Genomic DNA, 18,908 nt, shown 5'->3' on the forward strand with positions numbered 1-18,908 from the left:
TAGAAATAGTAAATGTATGTACATATGGTCACAAAAATGACTTAACACATAAACTTGCAGGTATGAATTTCACAAGCCAATTCAAATGTGCCGTGACCCGCCTTGACAAATTCATGGTTAAGGCATTCCTGTGTCCATGTGTGCAGCGGAAACGATACTATATTCGTAAGTTTAAAGTCCCCCAAACTTGACGTAATGGCTAATCACGTCAACTTGCTTATAAAAACTGTGCTTCAGCGCTTTATCGCCCAGTCTTCAAACGATATTCAACATTACAGTGCATTTTCAAAGCCAAATATCATAAAAAGACATCGCAACAAGTAAATGCAAATAAAATAAGATAAGTATATTTGCATTTATTTTTCTGCATTTCTATATCCAATAAAACAATTAGAATTATGGGTACCGAAAAAACATATCAATCGTATATTAATACCGAATCCAGTGACGAAATTGTTATTTCTGGTATCGCTGGTAGATTCCCAGGCTCAGACAATATAAAACAATTACAAGAAAATCTATTCAACAAAATTAATCTTCTTAAAGCAAATCATTCTCGATGGAATATAGGTGATTAATTTATAAATTGTAACTTTGTATTTATATTTAACTGAGATTAATAGTTTTTCCTTTGTCATTAATTACAGTAGATAATTGAATATTTCAAAGACATACTTTAAACTATAGTTTTACAATAATAAAAATACAGAAAACAATATAGTTATAATTTCCAAATATATATTTGTTAGAGCATTCGGACTTACCAACTCGCATGGGAACAATTAATAATGTGGAAAAGTTTGATGCCGATTTTTTTGATATATCTTTCAAGCAAGCAAATATAATAGATCCCATGATAAGAATGTTGTTGGAACACACTTACGAAGCAATTATCGATGCAGGAATCAATCCAAAACAATTACGAGGCAAAAATACTGCAGTAATCATAGGGTCGTGTTACCTTGAATCACAAGAGACATTATTGTATAAAAATTTTCAGGTGAAACAAATTATCATTGATTGATATAAATAGTAAAAAAATAATTGTTATAATAATACACTACGCATCAAAATTAAGGGATAGAAAATTTCGTTACTCAAAGCGTACCACGAGAAGGTTGCTGATCATTGCTGATCGGATTTACGCTTCGCGCGCGCACGCGTGCGTGCGGATCTTCGCAATAGACCCAGGTGAATGAAAAAAGAGAAAAACGCGATTTTTAACACGTTTTTACAATCGATATATCGAAATAATAAAAATGTCAGATCAAAATTCTGAAGAGAGCGTCTTATAGGGACGACTTTGAACTTTCCAAGAAGCCCATGGTGAATGTCGTACGACAATTTGTTCCAGAGCTACGGATGTTTAAAGTTGAAGGTACCAGTTTTGCTTTAACCGCCAATAATCGGTCAAAAAAAATTGCACAGCTTTTACTAAAAAAGCAAATTGTTGAGAATTGTGTGAGCTTTAACGTCGTGAAATCGATTTTTTATAAAAAAAATTTTTCTGGTTTATGCACGTTGCCCAATTTGGGGAAATTTTTTTCATTTCCGGATTGGTCCGTTCAATGGAGGATGACTCAGTTAAAAATGATGATACAGGAGTTTTCTTCCAAGATTCAGAAACTAGAAAATTCAAGCTTTAAAACGCTTTTCTTAAATATTTTTTTCGTCCATTTTTCGCGAAGATACAGCTGCCCAAAAAACACCCAAAAATCGACCCGAAATGTTCTATCCCTTAATTTTGACGCGTAGTGTAATTTGTTATGGCTTAAATCTTGTTATTAGATAAGCAACATAAATATTATTGAATGTAGTAAATCCATAGTAATGCAAAAATACTTTCATATTTTGGATGTAAAAAAACCGCAAAATAAAAAAAAATTATTGATTTATGAAAATAAAATAGTACAAAATAATTAGAAAAAAATGATTAGAAGGAAATGAAACAGTACAAAATAATTAGAAGAAATCATTCACATAATGATTTTTATTGTAATTACATGACCTATATAAATATATCACTACGTCCTGTAAATTAGATAGACGACGGAACCATTACAGGATGCGCAAAATATGCAGCAGCAAATATACTATCTCATTCATTTCATCTAAAAGGACCATCCTATACAGTGGATAGTGCTTGTAGCTCTGGTCTATACGCTATAGCTGTTGCATATGAATGTATTATGTCAGGCCAATGCGAGGACGCAGTAGTTGGAGCTATAAGCCTTTGCTTACATCCTGGTCCACATATGCAATTCTTTCGGCTTGGTATTATTTTCTACTAAAATTACTTGATTTTATAATACAAGCTAAGTTGATATACTACATTAATATAATACATACTGTACATCATTTTAGGTGTTTTATCTTCTGATGGATATTGTAGGCCTTTTGATGCTGCCGCAAGTGGTTATTCGCGTTCTGAAACCGTATCGGTAGTATATCTTCAAAAAGCTAAAAATGCGAAAAGAATTTATGCTATATGTAAACAGATTAAACTAAATAATGACGGTTACAAAGAAGAAGGAATAACATTTCCATCGTCGCACATGCAAAGTGCCTTATTAACAGAGTTTTACAATGAGTGCAAAGTACCACCATCTGACTTGGATTACATCGAAGCACATGGTACTGCTACTAGAGTTGGCGACCCCGAAGAAATCAATGCTATTCGTAACGTTCTGTGTCAAAATAGAAAAACCCCATTAATGATAGGATCTGTAAAATCTAACCTTGGTCACGCAGAACCTGCCAGCGGCTTCACACAAATCGCTAAAGTAAAACAATTTATTTAAAAAATTATTTCCATAACATAAAGACAACGATTTAAAATAACAAACAAATTAAGACATTTAAAACAAATTATCAAAATAATTCTTTCATGTTGTTTTATTCTTATATTTTTTTATGTAACATTTTAGAGAGAGAAAGTAATATTTCAAATAATGACTACTAACGTTGCTCAAAAAAACATTAAATAATGGTAATCCTTTCATTTAAATGTGATAATTACTAATTTCATTAATAAAATAAAAACTATAAATTCTTTATTCATTCAAGGAAGATTATCTTTTGTATACAAATCTTTTAGATACAAATCTTTTGGATAAAAATAAATCAAGTACTACAATTAATTCAAATTTACATACCCAAATTTATTAATTTTATAAATATTTTTTAAAGGTGATAATAGCATTTGAAACCGGATTTGTACCGCCAAACATAAACTTTACATCACCGCGGAACGATATAGACGCTTTAATGGATGGAACCATCCGTGTCCTCACAGAAGCAATGCCGCTTAAAAATGGTTATATTGCGATGAATTCTTTTGGATTTGGTGGATCCAATGTTCATTTCTTATTGAAATGGAATCCTAAAAAAAAAGTTAATAATGGAGCACCTATTGATGACTTGCCAAGACTTGTGGCATTGTCCGGGCGCACTGAAGAATCTGTGAAATTGTTTTTAAACAATGTAAGTGACTATTTTAAAAACGGCACCAACATTATTTTTAATAGCAAGGAACATTACATGATATATACCACATTTATTTTTAAAATATTTATTTTTTAGGTTGCTAATCATCCCATAGATGTAGAATACATCCGTTTATTACACGACATTCATACAGACGACATAGATGGCCATTCATGGAGAGGATACATTATACTGGATTCTCGGCAAAAGAATTCCATACAAAAAGTTCAAAATTGTAAAAACAAAAAACGACCTATTTGCTATATATTCTCTGCATTAGAATTGCAATGGCCAGAAATGGGTTAGTACCCAACATTAAATAATTTTATATCTACAAATTAATTAAGAAAATAATACATAAATTTCCAAACTTTATCAGGTAAAGAACTATTAAAATTTCACGCATTTGCAAATACTGTAAAAATGTGCGATGCTATTTTAAAACCATACGATATAAATGTCACAAATATTTTGATGAAGATGGATGCAAAACTAAACAAAAACGCTTTACATACATTTGTTGGCATTATCGCTATACAGGTATTATACGTATATCAAAACCGCAAATAGGAATATTGTGTATATTAATGAACACAAATTTGAGTTCATTAATAATTGTCTATATTATATTTACTTTACCATAAAATATGTTTATAATAAATATTACTTTTTTATGCTGTATATTTAATAATAAAATTGTTTATTTAACTTTGTAGATTGGCTTAGTAGATCTTTTAACATCTATAGAGATTATTCCGGATTACATAATTGGTCATTTTGCTGGTGAACTTGGTTGTGCTTACGCAGACGGATGTCTGACTATAGAACAAACTATTCTTTCAGCGTACTTTATTGGTTTAGCATGCGTGAAAGAAAAACTAGTTCATAGTTTTACCGCAGTTGTCAATTTTGATTACAAATCTCTTAAAAGTATATGTCCAGCGGATATTGAAATAATATGCAGAAACAATCATAACAGCAATATTGTAACTGGCCCCGCTAAATCCATGCAAGAATTTTTGCGAAAATTACAAGTATGTTAATTTTTTGCCATATATAAACTATAAATTTTTCTTTATTAATACGTAATGCACGTAGTGTTTTTCTTGATAGTCGAATATGAATATAATTTATAGTTTCAATTTGTCGTATTTACAAATATATATTAATTACTTTTTTTCAGAACAACAGTATTGACGTGAAAACAACCTACTTCAACAACATGCCGCATCACAGTCGTTACCTCGCTTCTCTGAAATCGCAGTTTTTTATAAGTTTGAACGAAATAATTTCACAGCCAAAAGAAAGGAGTCCCAAATGGATCAGCACCTCCGTACCTCGTAACGAATGGTCTGATCCAGCATCAAAATTATGCTCAGCAAACTATCATACGGGTAGTATATTAAACACCATTCTTTTTGAACAAGCAACGCATATGATCCCAGATAATGCTGTAATTATCGAAATTGCACCAAATAGCATTTTACAGGACATTTTGAAAGAATCGGTACATTCAAAAGTAACGAACATTGTACCGACTAAGCGAAATGAATCAAATGCTATCGATTTACTATTGCAAGGAATTGGAGAACTCTACAACTGTGGCCTCCAGCCACGGATTGCTAATTTGTATCCACAGGTAAATTTTCCGGTTAGCCGAGGCACTCCTATGATCTCTCCATCTATAAGGTACAATGTAATTTTAAAATTAATCTAAATATTGCATATATAAGTAAACACATAATTGCATAAACAAACGTTTTAATACTATTAGATGGAAACATTCTGAAGATTGGTTCGTAAATGATTATCAAAATCAAAAATTCATGAAATTCAGAGACAAACAAGTAGAAATTATGAAGGATGACGAAGATTATATCTATATGACCGGTCACGTCATTGACGGAAGAAATTTGCTACCTGCGACAAGCTATCTAATTCTTGTTTGGGAAATCATTGGAATGATAAAGGATAAAACATACACATCAATACCAATAGTATTTCAAGATATAAAATTTATTCGGGCTACTCATTTATCAAACAATGGCCCTGTAAATTTGACAATTATGATACAGAAAGGTATGTGTAAAATTTTATTCTTTTAAAAAAAGCTTTTAATAATATAATTAAAATAACATGAAATATTTGATGCAAAATTATTTGTAGAGAGCGGCAAATTTGAAATCACTGATGGAGACAGCGTTGTTGTAACAGGCGTAGTATACGCTGTATCAAATGTCGAACAAGAAATGGTGCTGAATGATCTGTTACCGATGGATACTAACGAAGAAGAACATATGACTTCTCGAGACATTTATAAGGAATTGAGGCTACGCGGTTACCAATATAGTGGTGAATTTTGTGGCTTAAATAGCGCATCAGTCTCAGGCAGCAAAGGGCACATTGCTTGGACAGGTAATTGGGTAACATTCATGGACAACATGCTGCAGATGTCTATAATTGGAAAAGATACCAGAGACTTATATGTTCCAACAAGTATTGAAAAATTGGTAATTAATCCTGCACTTCACGCATCAAAATTGCGGGACGTCTCATTCAAAAAAAATAAACGTAAGTATCTTACTTCTAATTAAATACATATTGAGAAGATTATTATTTAAAATGTAATATTTTCTAAATTACCAAATTGCAGAATTACCAATACATGTATATAAAGAAATAAGCGTAATTAAATCAGGTGGAACAGAGATACATGGCCTGAAAGCTACCTCGATTTCTCGCCGAAAACCAATAGGAGATCCCGTCATCGAAGAACATAAATTTATAGCTCATCAAGATCGCGCTGATATTTCGTTAACTCAAGCAATTCGAATATCGACGCAGCTGGCGCTAGAGGATCATCAGATCATTAAAGCAACAGCCATAGAGCTGGTGGAAGATGCAGATGATGTAATGTTAAAAGATCTATCCTCAACGTTACTGATTGAAGCTCTTGCTGATATTCCTTTAATACAAGCAAATGTTGTTATACTAACATCGCCAAATCGTTTCAATCTAGAGAAACTGTCTTCAAGTGTTTCGGTCGAAAATTTAAATAAACCATTTATAGGCGACAAAGCTTTGATAGCAACAGGATTTAATCTTTTCACGAAACATCAAATTTCACTAGAACAACTTTTGCCTCTTTTGAAGGATGGCGGTTATCTCTTAACACGCGAGAAATTCAATATAAATAACTATGACAAATATTTGCGTAAATATGCGTTAAGTGTTATTCTGGAAAAGCATACGGATAAAGAAGTAATTATACTTTTAAAGAAAAAGGTTATGATAAAAAATACAATTGTCGTCCATATAAATAATAATAATTTCAATTGGTTCGAAGAATTGAAGCAACTTGTAGACGACAAGAATAAACATGATGGCAATAGCAGAATTGTAATTGTTGGAGAGGGGGACTTTGAATGCGGTTTATTGGGTTTTATTAACTGCTTGAGGAAAGAACCTGGTGGACAGCTGGTTAGAGGTGTGCTTATTCAAGACAAACATGCTCCTAAATTTTCTTTACAAAATCCATTCTATATGGAACAATTACAAAAAAATATGACTGTTAACGTTTTGCGACCTAATAAAATTTGGGGATCTTACCGACATTTGCGATTACCGCATCCAGAAGTCGAATCCGTAACTACAGCCTATGTCTGTCAAACGGTACATAAAACCATTTGCCGAATTTTAAATAATATATTAATGTGCTATTGACACAATAATATTGCGAATTATTTTGTTTCAAATATTTATAAAAATTTCACTTAAAAGTTTTGCGCTTTATCTAACGAATACATTTTTTTGTTTGACAAATATTTTTTTACAGGTACGAGGCGATTTAAGTTCTTTCTGTTGGATGGAAAACGATATATCTGTTGATACTTATGGCAATGATATAGTACGTGTGGTCTATTCGTCCATCAATTTCAGAGATGTAATGCTAGCAACTGGCAAATTAACATCTGATTTTATTAAGTCGAATCGACTTCAGGACACGAGTCTTGGACTGGAATATGTAGGTTACGATGGCAATGGACAGCGAGTTATGGGACTTTGTGACAATAAGTACGTAATTATATAATATATGTATGTGTTTAATTTATTATAGGTCATTTGTGAATAATAAACTTGGTGTTATAATATTACATGAGTTACACAAATTTGTTTTATTATAATATACAGATAAAATTGTTATTTTATTTTTATTTATTAGAAGAGATCGTTATTTTATAATTACTCGAACAATAATTTAATTTATTTAATAATAATAATGTTGTTATGTTCTAGGTGCATAGCAAATGTCGTTGTACGAGATAAAGATTTATGTTGGAATATACCCGATTCATGGACATTTGAGGAGGCAGCTACAGTGCCGTGTATTTACAGCACGAATTATTATGCCTTATATCATTTTGGAAAAATGAAGAAAGGTGATAAAGTACTTATCCACTCTGGCACTGGTGGCATTGGACAATCAGCCATTCATCTCGCTCTTCAGGAAGGATGTCAAGTGTTTACTACCGTGGGCACTGCAGAAAAACGTAAATTCATCAGAAAACTGTTTCCGGCTATTCCCGATGAACATATTGGATATTCGCGAGACACGAGTTTTGAGCAAATGATAATGAAACAAACAAACGGTCGCGGCGTTGATATTGTATTAAACTCATTGGTGGAAGAAAAACTTACAGCGTCTGCTCGCTGTTTGGCAAAGAGGGGTCGTTTTCTAGAAATCGGAAAGTTTGATATTTTATCCAACAATCATCTAAACATGTCTTTATTTCAAAAAGGAATCAGTTTTTATCCTATTCTATTGGATGCAATGTTTACCAGTAACCATGAAAATAAATCTCGATTATCCAAGTTAGTGGCTGATGGTTTAAAATATGGAAATATTAAACCTATTCAGACTACAGTTTTTCCTAAGACGGAAATTGAAGCAGCTTTCAGATACATGGCAAGCGGTAAACACATGGGAAAAGTGCGTTTAACAATTTTTTACAACAATTTAACGTATTTTATAAAGTATTATTAAAAAAGTTGTGCGTACCCAGGTAGAAATCTGGTCTAGGAGAAAGCCTGGCCCTGAATATTTTTCCCCGAGTATAACTTGGATCTGTCCAGGAAATCTAGCTTGGACCCATATGTAATGGGGGACGGCGGGCATGGACGGATCCATTATCTAAAATGTACACTGAGAAAAATGGTTTTATTATATTAACAAAATTCTTCTGGTTGACCGTATTTTAGTCAAACAAAACAGAATTTCTGGTTATCGTCACAAAATTTTACATCTTATATCAACACCGTTTGGTTAACTTTACTATAAGGATCTGAATAAGTGTTTTCTTGTTGGATCTACAAAACTTCTTGTTATATTTACATAAATCGCAGCGCTCTGCAACAGTTTCGTCATCACTCACTAAACGGTTGATCAACTGTTCGCCGCATTCATTTGTTACACTGCTACTGCGCCCTCGCTACTCGCGGCGTGAATCGCGCGCATTAGATCTTTCGCGAAGCAATGGCGCTGAGCAGTCGGAACAGTCTCAACTGAGTTCGCTAAAGTTTTACATCACGTCGTGGATCCATTACGGAATATTAGTTAGGCTGATGGCACAGAACGAGAAGTAAGCACTTATGTCTGTCGTAGACGTCTGTCGTGGACGTATGATAAGGCAGAGAAAAACGTAAGTCGTCAAAGGTTAAAGGCCGGAGCACAGACTTTTACATAAAGCATAACGCACAAGCATAAGGAAATTGATTGGTCTATATATAAGCATAAGCAAATGCATAAGGAAACGGACCAATCAATTTCTTTATGCTTATGCGTTATGCTTTATGCAAAAGTCTGTGCTCCCGCCTTAAGGCCGGAGCACAGACTTTTACATAAAGCATAACGCATAAGCATAAGGAAATTGATTGGTCTATATATAAGCATAAGCAAATGCATAAGGAAATGGACCAATCAATTTCCTTATGCTTATGCGTTATGCTTTATGCAAAAGTCTGTGCTCCGGCCATTATTGTGTGGATACATGTAGATACGACTACAACATACATACATTAGTGCTTACATCTCAGTCTCTGCCATCAGCCTAAAGGCCATCACACACAAAATGACATAACTGCATATGCAATGAACATTTAGCATAAAGGCGCCATATTGATTTACATATCATGCTCATTGGTCAAGACGGTCTTATGCTATGCATATGCAGTTATGTCATTTTGTGTGTGATGGCCTTTACATCCGAAAAGTTTTATGATCACTTGATGTTTTTTTTTTTATGAAATATATGTATACCAGTGATGTGATGTTTCCTATCGGGCTCGGGAGCCGGGAGCCCGGTAAGAAACATCACATCACTGAGTATACTTTAAACCAAAATATATTGTTAGTATTTTACAAAAACCACACCTATCCGAACTTGTTTTTTAACTACAACGTTGTGTTAAACCTAACAAAACGATATAGTAAAGTTAACAAGAAATTCTGGTAGAGTTTTGTAAATCTAACAACACGATGTAGTAAGGTTTACAAGAAATTCTGGTAGAGTTTTGTAAATCTAACAACACGATGTAGTAAGGTTTACAAGAAATTCTGATAGATTTAAACAGGATGGAATTTAACAGAATCTTCTGGTAATTCCAACAACAAATTTGTTTTGTTCATTTTTAAACAAACGTACTAGTAGAATCAACCAGAATTTCTTATAATACAACAAAACTTTTTTTCCAGTGTACCCAGGCCCAGGCTTTGTTTCCACGGTTTTTCCTAGACATTATACTAGAATCCCGCCTAGGGCCCTTATTTTACTCGGGTTTTCTCCTGGATTGTTCGATATTGGGCTTGTTCGTTTTAGCTGCACTGGGGCAGCTCTGGGTCTGCTCTAAACAAGATAATACAGGACAAACTATTTATCTGTCCTGTATTATCCTGTGTAGAGCAGACCCAGAGCAGCCCCAGTGTAGCTAAAACGAACAAGCCCATTGTATTTTGCGGATGACGTTTCTATAAACGTTTTTGTAGATTTGAGTAAAAGTGCACTGGAAAAAAAGTTTTGTTGTATTATAAGAAATTCTGGTTGATTCTACTAGTACGTTTGTTCAAAAATTTTACGAAACAAATTTGTTGTTGGAATTACCAGAAGATTCTGTTAAATTCCATCCTGTTTAAATCTATCAGAATTTCTTGTAACCTTACTACATCGTGTTGTTAGATTTACAAAACTCTACCAGAATTTCTTGTTAACTTTACTATATCGTTTTGTTAGGTTAAAACAACGTTATAGTTAAAAAACAAGTTCGGATAGGTGTTGTTTTTGTAAAATACTAACAATATATTTTGGTTTAAAGTATACTTAGTGATGTGATGTTTCCTACCGGGCTCCCGGCTCCCGAGTCCGATAAGAAACATCACATCACTGGTATACATATATTTCATTAAAAAAAAAAAACACCACGTGATCATAAAACTTTTCGGATGTAAGGCTGATGGCAGAGACCGAGACGTAAGCACTTATGTATGTATGTCGTAGTCGTATCCACATATATCCACACAATAACCTTTCAAGACTTACGTTTTTCTTTGCCTTATCATACGTCTATGACAGACGTCTACGACAGACATAAGTGCTTACTTTTCATTCTCTGCCATCAGCCTAACTAATATTCCGTAATGGATCCACGACGCGACGTAAAACTTTAGCGAGCTCAGTTGAGACTGTTCCGACTGCTCAGCGCCATTGCTTCGCGAAAGATCTAATGCACGCGATTCGCGCCGCGAGAAGCGAAAGCGCAGTAGCAGTGTAACAAATAAATGCGGCGAACAGTTGATCAACCGTTTAGTGAGTGATGACGAAACTGTTGCAGAGCGCTGCGATTTATGTAAATATAACAAGAAGTTTTGTAGATCCAACAAGAAAACACTTATTCAGATCCTTATAGTAAAGTTAACCAAACGGTGTTGATATAAGATGTAAAATTTTGTGACAATAACCAGAAATTCTGTTTTACTTGACTAAAATACGGTCAGAAGCATTTTGTTAATATAATAAAACCATTTTTCTCAGTGTGGCATTAATCTAAGTCAGTGCTCGGAATTAGTCTGAACATTTCAGCCGATTTCCGTGGTATACGCCTCCTCTCCTCTCCTTACCACGCGCTGCAACCGCTAGGGCCAGCGCCGCCGAGCGTTAAGAGCGGCACTATCTGATTATGAGTAGGTTCTTCTCCCTATTTATTAAAATTTAAAAAAATTTATTAAAATTTATTTATTAAAAATAAATTTAAAAATAAAAAATTTATTTTTAATAAATTTCAATAAATTTTTTTAAATTTTAATAAATAGGGAGAAGAACCTACTCATAATCGGATAGTGCCGCTCCTAACGCTCGGCGGCGCTGGCCCTAGCGGCTGCGGCGCGCGCAGTAAGGAGAGGAAAGGAGGCGTATATCACGGAAATCGGCTGAAATGTTCAGACTAATTCCGAGCACTGATCTAAGTCGTAAAATATCCAGCAACTCATCTGTTTGATTGTGTGGAATTTGGTTGGTTACAATCCACCGACATAATTTTTCCATTTTATCAGCCATTTCGTCCTCATTATTGTGACCTTCATTGCATTCATCGATTTCTCTTTCTGATTCTAATATATTATCTTCGAGCTCTGAATTCTCGGTTTCTCTTTCTGGATCTGACATATCATCTTCGAGCTCTGAATTGTTATTTTCCATAAATATTTCCAGGTCATCAGTTTCCTCTTAGTCGCGTACATGATAGACATTCTCATTTACAGCACTATCAGTAGCTTCGTTACTGTTAGATTGCGAATACTTGTTTTTTATCAAGTCACTTTCGTCACACGTGTCACTTTCAGTTTTGATGTTCGCTATTTTTGTTTCTAATTTTGTCCTCGCCCGATATTTTCGCTTCCTTAACAATAGACGAGAAGCCGCGAATATGCGATCACACATTGGGCTTGTTCGTTTTAGCTGCACTGGGGCAGCTCTGGGTCTGCTCTAAACAAGATAATACAGGACAAACTATTTATCTGTCCTGTATTATCCTGTGTAGAGTAGACCCAGAGCAGCCCCAGTGTAGCTAAAACGAACAAACCCATTGTATACGTTTCAAACCATTTTTTTTTTTTATTTTGAACCGTAACTCTTTGATATGCTCTAAGGTGTTACTATTTTAAGCCGCAAAATATTTAACAAACGTTAACATAACCTGAAAGTTCAGAATAAAAATACTGGTTTTTCCCTGATCGGACCCGGCCAGATCCAGGAAAAAATACACATAAATATTATTTAACCAAAACCTGGGAAAAATCGTGGAAAATTTATAGCGAAAAGCCAGGATCCGTCTGGATTTTCCAAGCTAGTACTTATTTCCCATGGGGGGCCCGTATATATTCAGAAAAGATTGAGGGAAATTTCAACCTGGGTAATACGTAATATAAATTTCATATTTTTAATATAATGATATGTTTATAGATTATTTTAAATATACAAGAGGATGTTAAATCTCTGGATTCCCCTGTTCTTGCACACCGTCGTTATTACTGTCTCAGCGATAGAACTTACGTTATACTAGGCGGCTTGGGTGGATTTGGTTTAGAGTTAACTGACTGGCTCATACTTAGAGGCGCTAAGAATGTCGTACTAACTTCGAGAACTGGAATAAAGAATGGCTATCAGCGAATGAGAATTGAGATATGGAAATCGTACGGTGTAAACGTGCAGATAGTTAAAGACGCAAATCTTGCTAATATCGAAGAATGTGAACACTTCCTACAAATGGTGGAGAAACAAGCACCAGTAGATGCAATATTTAATCTTGCCGTGGTTTTGAAAGATTGTATACTTAAGAACCAAACCATAGAAACTTTCACAGAATCTTTCATGTCGAAGGCTTGGACGACACAGACATTAGATAAAGCATCTAGAAAGATCTGTTTAAAACTTCGACATTTTGTAGTGTTTTCTTCCGTTTCTTGCGGAAGAGGGAACGCTGGGCAAACTAATTATGGAATGGCCAATTCCATCATGGAAAGAGTGTGCGAAAGAAGAGCGGAGGAAGGACTACCCGGATTGGCAATTCAATGGGGAGCTGTAGGTGACGTAGGTCTCGTCGCTGACATGCAGGAAGTCAATAAAGAGTTGATTATCGGCGGGACTCTGCAACAGAAAATATCTTCCTGCCTTGCAGAACTCCAGAAATTTTTGCTCCAAAACCGACCGATCGTAAGCAGCATGATCGTAAATGAAAAGAAAATGGGGTTATCCGGATTAAACAACATGTTGGAAACCGTTGCTAATATTATGAGTAAGAATTAACAAACAGATTTTTTTTTTGTTATAATCTACTTAGAACGTTATAATTTTTTAATGTATTATTTACTTTGATATCACAGCATCCCAAAAGTCATTGTTGCACGCACAAATACGTACACAAACACATATATCCTTATGGCCGGAGCACAGACTTTTGCATAAAGCATAACGCATAAGCATAAGGAAATTGATTAGTCCATTTCCTTATGCATTTGCTTATGCTTATATATAGACCAATCAATTTCCTTATGCTTATGCGTTATGCTTTATGTAAAAGCTTGTGCTCTCGGCTTTACACGCAGACTTGCATGTGGAATATGCTGTTAAACTTTTTTGGCATACTATAATCAGTCACAATGTGTTTCTATGAATTTTGTGTTACAGATATAAGAGATATAAAAGTAATAAGTCAAAGTACACCTTTGGCTGAACTTGGAATGGATTCCATGATGGCTGTGGAAATCAGACAAACATTGGAACGAGAATTTGATATCTTGCTCACTGCACAAGAAGTGCGAAGCCTCACATTTGCAAAACTGAGTCAAATATCTAATGCAAACGTTAATAGCATCGAGACACAAACTGAAGCGGCAACTAAAGCGGCAACTGATATAAATAAGCCAGATCTTACGAAAGCACAGAAATTGTTATTTGGTATTTTGAGAAATCAAGATTTTGTTTCGGAAATTTGTTTAGATCTTCCGACCAACACAATGGATAACTCGACCCATGTATTTCTTCTACCAGGACTTGATGGTTGCGGAACAATATTTAATCAATTAGCATTAAAAATTAAATTTTTGGCAACATCTTTGCAATATGGCAATATCGGTGCTGCAAGCACTATATCCGAGATGGCTGATTATCTTTTAATGGTACGTAATTGTAATAAAACGTCTTTCAAAGGTATATAATCAGAGTTATTAACTTTTTGTATTGTATTTATTCCAAAATTTTTTTTAATGCTTTGCTTTGCAATGCATTTAAATTGCTTAAAATGTATCTTTTTTATATTATATTTTCAAAATTTATTTTATTCTATTCTTATTTCTTGTTTTTATAATTGTTAAAAGATTTGTGTAGACACGGATACTGTTTTATATTATATTTATCTATTACAATATTATTATCGGAAATTGCATTTGTACAGTCCTAGCATGGTGGCTTGACAATTATTTGTTATAATTAAAACTCACATATAATTTTTAAATAAAATGAAGCTTTTAGCTTACCATAGCAAAAATTGCTAAATATTTCTTATTTTTACTTTTTTTGTAGTTTATATTACCACGTTTAAAAAACGAAAAGAAAGTCGTAATAACAGGGTATTCTTTCGGTTCTATTCTTGCAATTGAACTAATAAAAAGATTGGAGGCTACAGATACTAAAAGTCGATTAGTTCTCATCGATGGAGCTCCGGAATATATAATGCATAGTGAACTTAATATGCTTAGCGCTATGAGCGATGAAGAACTTCAGATTAATATTATGATTAATATTATCAAGATTTATGAAACAAAAATCAGTGAAGAGGTATAACTCCAATTTTTATTTTTTTAAAACTAATTACATTATTATATTTTTGATTGCGGATATTTTATGTATCACTCATTGAGTCTTACTGCCTGTTTATACTGTAAATATTTCCCATTTTATAATTAGAATTTAAAAATAGAATGTAATGTATAACAGGTTTTATTGGAATTAAGAAAATGTGAAACTTGGGAAGAAAGATTTGAAATTTTCGCCACATACTTTTTAAAAGTAAATTCTCTTCTGTCACATTCAAATTTGCAAACACTGTATACAACAATTTATAAAAATGTACTGGCTATTCGGCAATATGATTCTTCTACATTACCGCGTATTAAATCACCCATAACGTTGTTAAAACCTACATTGTCATATGCACCTGAACTCGAAGAGGATTATGGTTTGTATAAGGTATTTTGAGAAAACATTTTATCAGTATTCATTATTTAATATATACCAATTTTTACAATATTTTTAATAAAATTTATAACGTTTAAGATAACTGAAAACAAGGTTGTAGTACATCACGTCGAGGGTAATCACGTGACGATCTTAGGAAACGAGAAAGTGGTGGCTGTAATTAATGAAGAAGCGTTTTGATGTAAGTAATTTTATTATTGACGTTTATAATAACTATATGGTCTTATTTAAAATAATTGTTGTCACTGTTTCTGAAGTCACATGCATTACTGTGATTAATTTTGTAACTATGTAAAAAATTTTTAATTAATCTTTTTATCTTATTTGCTTTAGATTGCACATTAAAAAAGCATTATAAAATATTAATTAAAATATTTTGTTATTTTGATAAATATATGCATGTAAAATTTTATGTACTATATGAGTTCTATTTATAATTATTAGTCTATTTGCATAAATCATACAATTGCTATGTTCCTACCCAAACCTATTATATTTCAGAATGAGACTTAAGCAACCGTAACAGAAGTTTATTTTTCGCTAACAGGTCAATACAGAGTTCGACTTCTTATTTGAATGATTTATGAGACATACAACGATAACAAAAGGATAGATTTTGTATCTTTTATGATATCATCGTTTATTGATTTTTTGTTTTATATAAAGAATTTAATATCCTTTACTGAGAATGGAATTTTGTATAATCTTTTGAGGTGGAGGAATGTGGGCAATGTTTAAAATTAAAATACCAACTGTGGTTAAAAAATTATTTAATTATAAAAATAATAAAGTTGTTATTTACATGTGATATATTTCAAATGTAAACAACTAAATAAAATTTATAATAAAAAATTTAAAAAAAAAAATTTTGATTAATTATTTGTATTAAATTGATTAAAAAGTTTCTTCAGATTTGTCGATAAAAATAAATGTAAAAATTATTTTGTTATTATTTTTAATTAATTTTAAATATTTAAAAGTTATTTTGATAACTGTTTTTGAAAAAAATTGCAATATAAATGTAGTAAGTGTTTGATATACTTGTAATAGTACTGTATATATTATTCAATAAATTAACCGCAATCTTTTGGAATTGTAAAAAGAATTGTTTCTTTTGCTACTGTTTTTTTATTTTTTTCATTCATTCCCTGGTAGAAATTTTTATCGATCTTCCCTGAATATATACGGGCCCCCCATGGGAAATATTAGCTTGGAAAATCCAGACGGGTCCTGGCTTTTCACTATAAATTTTTCACGATTTTTCTCAGGTTTTGGTTAAAAAATATCTATCTGTATTTTTTCCTGGATCTGGCCTGGTCCGATCAGGGAAAAACCAGTATTTTTATTCTGAACTTTCAGATTATGTTAACGTTTGTTAAATATTTTACGGCTCAAAATAGTAACACCTTAGAGCATATCAAAGAGTTACGGTTTGAAATAAAAGAAGAAACGGTTTGACACGTACAAAATGTGTAATCGCATATTCGTGACTTTTCGTCTACAGTTGAGGAAAATATCGGGCGAGGACAAAATTAGAAACAAAAATAGCGAACATCAAAACTGAAAATGACACGTGTGACGAAAGTGACTTGATAAAAAATAAGTATTCGCGATCTAACAGTAATGAAGCTACTGATAGTGCTGTAAATGAGAATGTCTATCATGTACGCGACGAAAAGGAAACTGATAGCCTGGAAATATTTATGGAAAATAACAATTCAGAGCTCGAAGATGATATGTCAGATTCAGAAAGAGAAATCGAGAATTCAGAGCTCGAAGATGATATATTAGAATCAGAAAGAGAAATCGATGAATACAATGAAGGTTACAATAATGAGGACGAAATGGCTGATGAAATGGAAAAATTACGTCAGTGGATTGTAACCAACCAAATTCCACACAATCAAGCAGATCAGTTGCTGGATATTTTACGAACTAGATTAATGCCACTTTTACCCAAATCGACAAAAACGTCTATAGGAACGTCATCCGCAAAATACAATATCGAACAATCTAGGAGAAAACCCGAGTAAAATAAGGGCCCTAGGCGGGATTCCAGTATAATTTCCAGTATAATTTTTAGGAAAAACTGTAGAAACAAGCCTGGGCCTGAGTACATTTTAGATAACGTATCCGTCCATGCCCGCCGTCTCCCATTACATATGAGTCCAAGCTAGATTTCCCGGACAGATCCAAGCTATACTCGGGGAAAAATATTCAGGGTCAGGCTTTCTCCTAGACCAGATTTCTACCTGGGTTGTACGGTAATATTTTTAACTTTACGTCTGCGTTTGCAAAATTGTTTGCAAAATAAACAATTTAAACTTATGTTGATAACGTGTTTATTTTTACAGTATAAAAACTCTACACTTGCTTGAAGAATATATCAAAAAGATATGTCTGCATCAAACTGTTCAAAAATACAAATTATATTATTAATGTAAATTTAATAATTAAATTCTGCAAATAAAAACAATTCACAAGCACTATGTGCCAAGCTATATTAAGAAATTTAACTCAATTTTTCAGTTATTATTATACAGAATTTATAAAACAAATATCGGTGAAAAAGAATACGTTTTTTACCTTTTACTTTTGAAGATAAAAATGTTGTCTGGAAACAATCAGGGCTCTATATATTTTTTCAAAAATATTTCTGAGTTCTAGGTGGAAAATTTAGCTAGGCTCTGTGTAAAGTTTAAGACGCCTAAATCGAATAGGCCCTACCGCTGAATCCAGGTCCGTCCAAGATTACGTCCGGAATTTGTTCAAAAAAATTATCTGCACTCCAGCTGAGACCTATAATTTTCCTAGATATTTACTTGGTTTGTACCATAATTATTTCTATAATCCAATCTGGTACAGGCTAGAATCTAAAATTTTTCTCTAAAATATTCCCTGCAATCCCAGTTGGGCCAATCCCTACTGAAAAAAATCACGTGATAAAATCAAGTGATAAAATTACATAACAAAATCACGTAATTAATGACTAAGTAAATCACGTAATGAAATGTTCCAAATCAGTACATGATTTTTGAAAATTACATGGTTTGAAAAATCACGTAATGTTAGAAAATCATGTGATTTTATAGCAATCATATTTTAAAGAGCTGAATGATA

At 33.0% G+C, this 18,908-nt stretch overlaps 1 protein-coding gene across 2 annotated transcripts; it reads left to right on the forward strand.

The window, feature by feature from the left end:
- The first annotated feature begins 231 nt into the window (after window positions 1–231).
- Window positions 232–17,238, forward strand: LOC136998506 (fatty acid synthase-like). Of its 2 annotated transcripts, none has more exons than XM_067351190.1 (20): window positions 232–570; window positions 750–1,000; window positions 2,043–2,274; window positions 2,365–2,783; window positions 3,190–3,483; window positions 3,583–3,787; window positions 3,866–4,026; window positions 4,203–4,520; window positions 4,670–5,175; window positions 5,261–5,565; window positions 5,653–6,057; window positions 6,140–7,158; window positions 7,322–7,560; window positions 7,783–8,476; window positions 12,996–13,827; window positions 14,220–14,710; window positions 15,114–15,368; window positions 15,528–15,779; window positions 15,867–15,969; window positions 16,290–17,238. In XM_067351190.1, exons 1-19 carry the CDS (start codon window positions 399–401, stop codon window positions 15,966–15,968), a joined length of 7,152 nt encoding a protein of 2,383 aa, XP_067207291.1. In that variant the 5' UTR covers window positions 232–398; the 3' UTR covers window position 15,969; window positions 16,290–17,238. The 2 variants fall into 2 exon arrangements, with proteins under 2 accessions (XP_067207291.1, XP_067207293.1); XM_067351192.1 differs by having other exon boundaries at window positions 16,336–17,238.
- The last annotated feature ends 1,670 nt before the right edge of the window (window positions 17,239–18,908 follow it).

The sequence above is a fragment of the Linepithema humile genome, chromosome 1 (genome assembly GCF_040581485.1).
Source record: "Linepithema humile isolate Giens D197 chromosome 1, Lhum_UNIL_v1.0, whole genome shotgun sequence".
NCBI lineage: Eukaryota > Metazoa > Arthropoda > Insecta > Hymenoptera > Formicidae > Linepithema > Linepithema humile.

Excerpts from the sequence above, each read along its gene's own strand:
- LOC136998506 (XM_067351190.1), top strand. The coding sequence starts at position 399 with ATGGGTACCGAAAAAACATATCAATCGTATATTAATACCGAATCCAGT. Across the intron at positions 3,484-3,582 it reads TGAAATTGTTTTTAAACAAT|GTTGCTAATCATCCCATAGA; the intron begins GTAAGTGACTAT and ends TTTATTTTTTAG. Across the intron at positions 14,711-15,113 it reads TGGCTGATTATCTTTTAATG|TTTATATTACCACGTTTAAA; the intron begins GTACGTAATTGT and ends CTTTTTTTGTAG.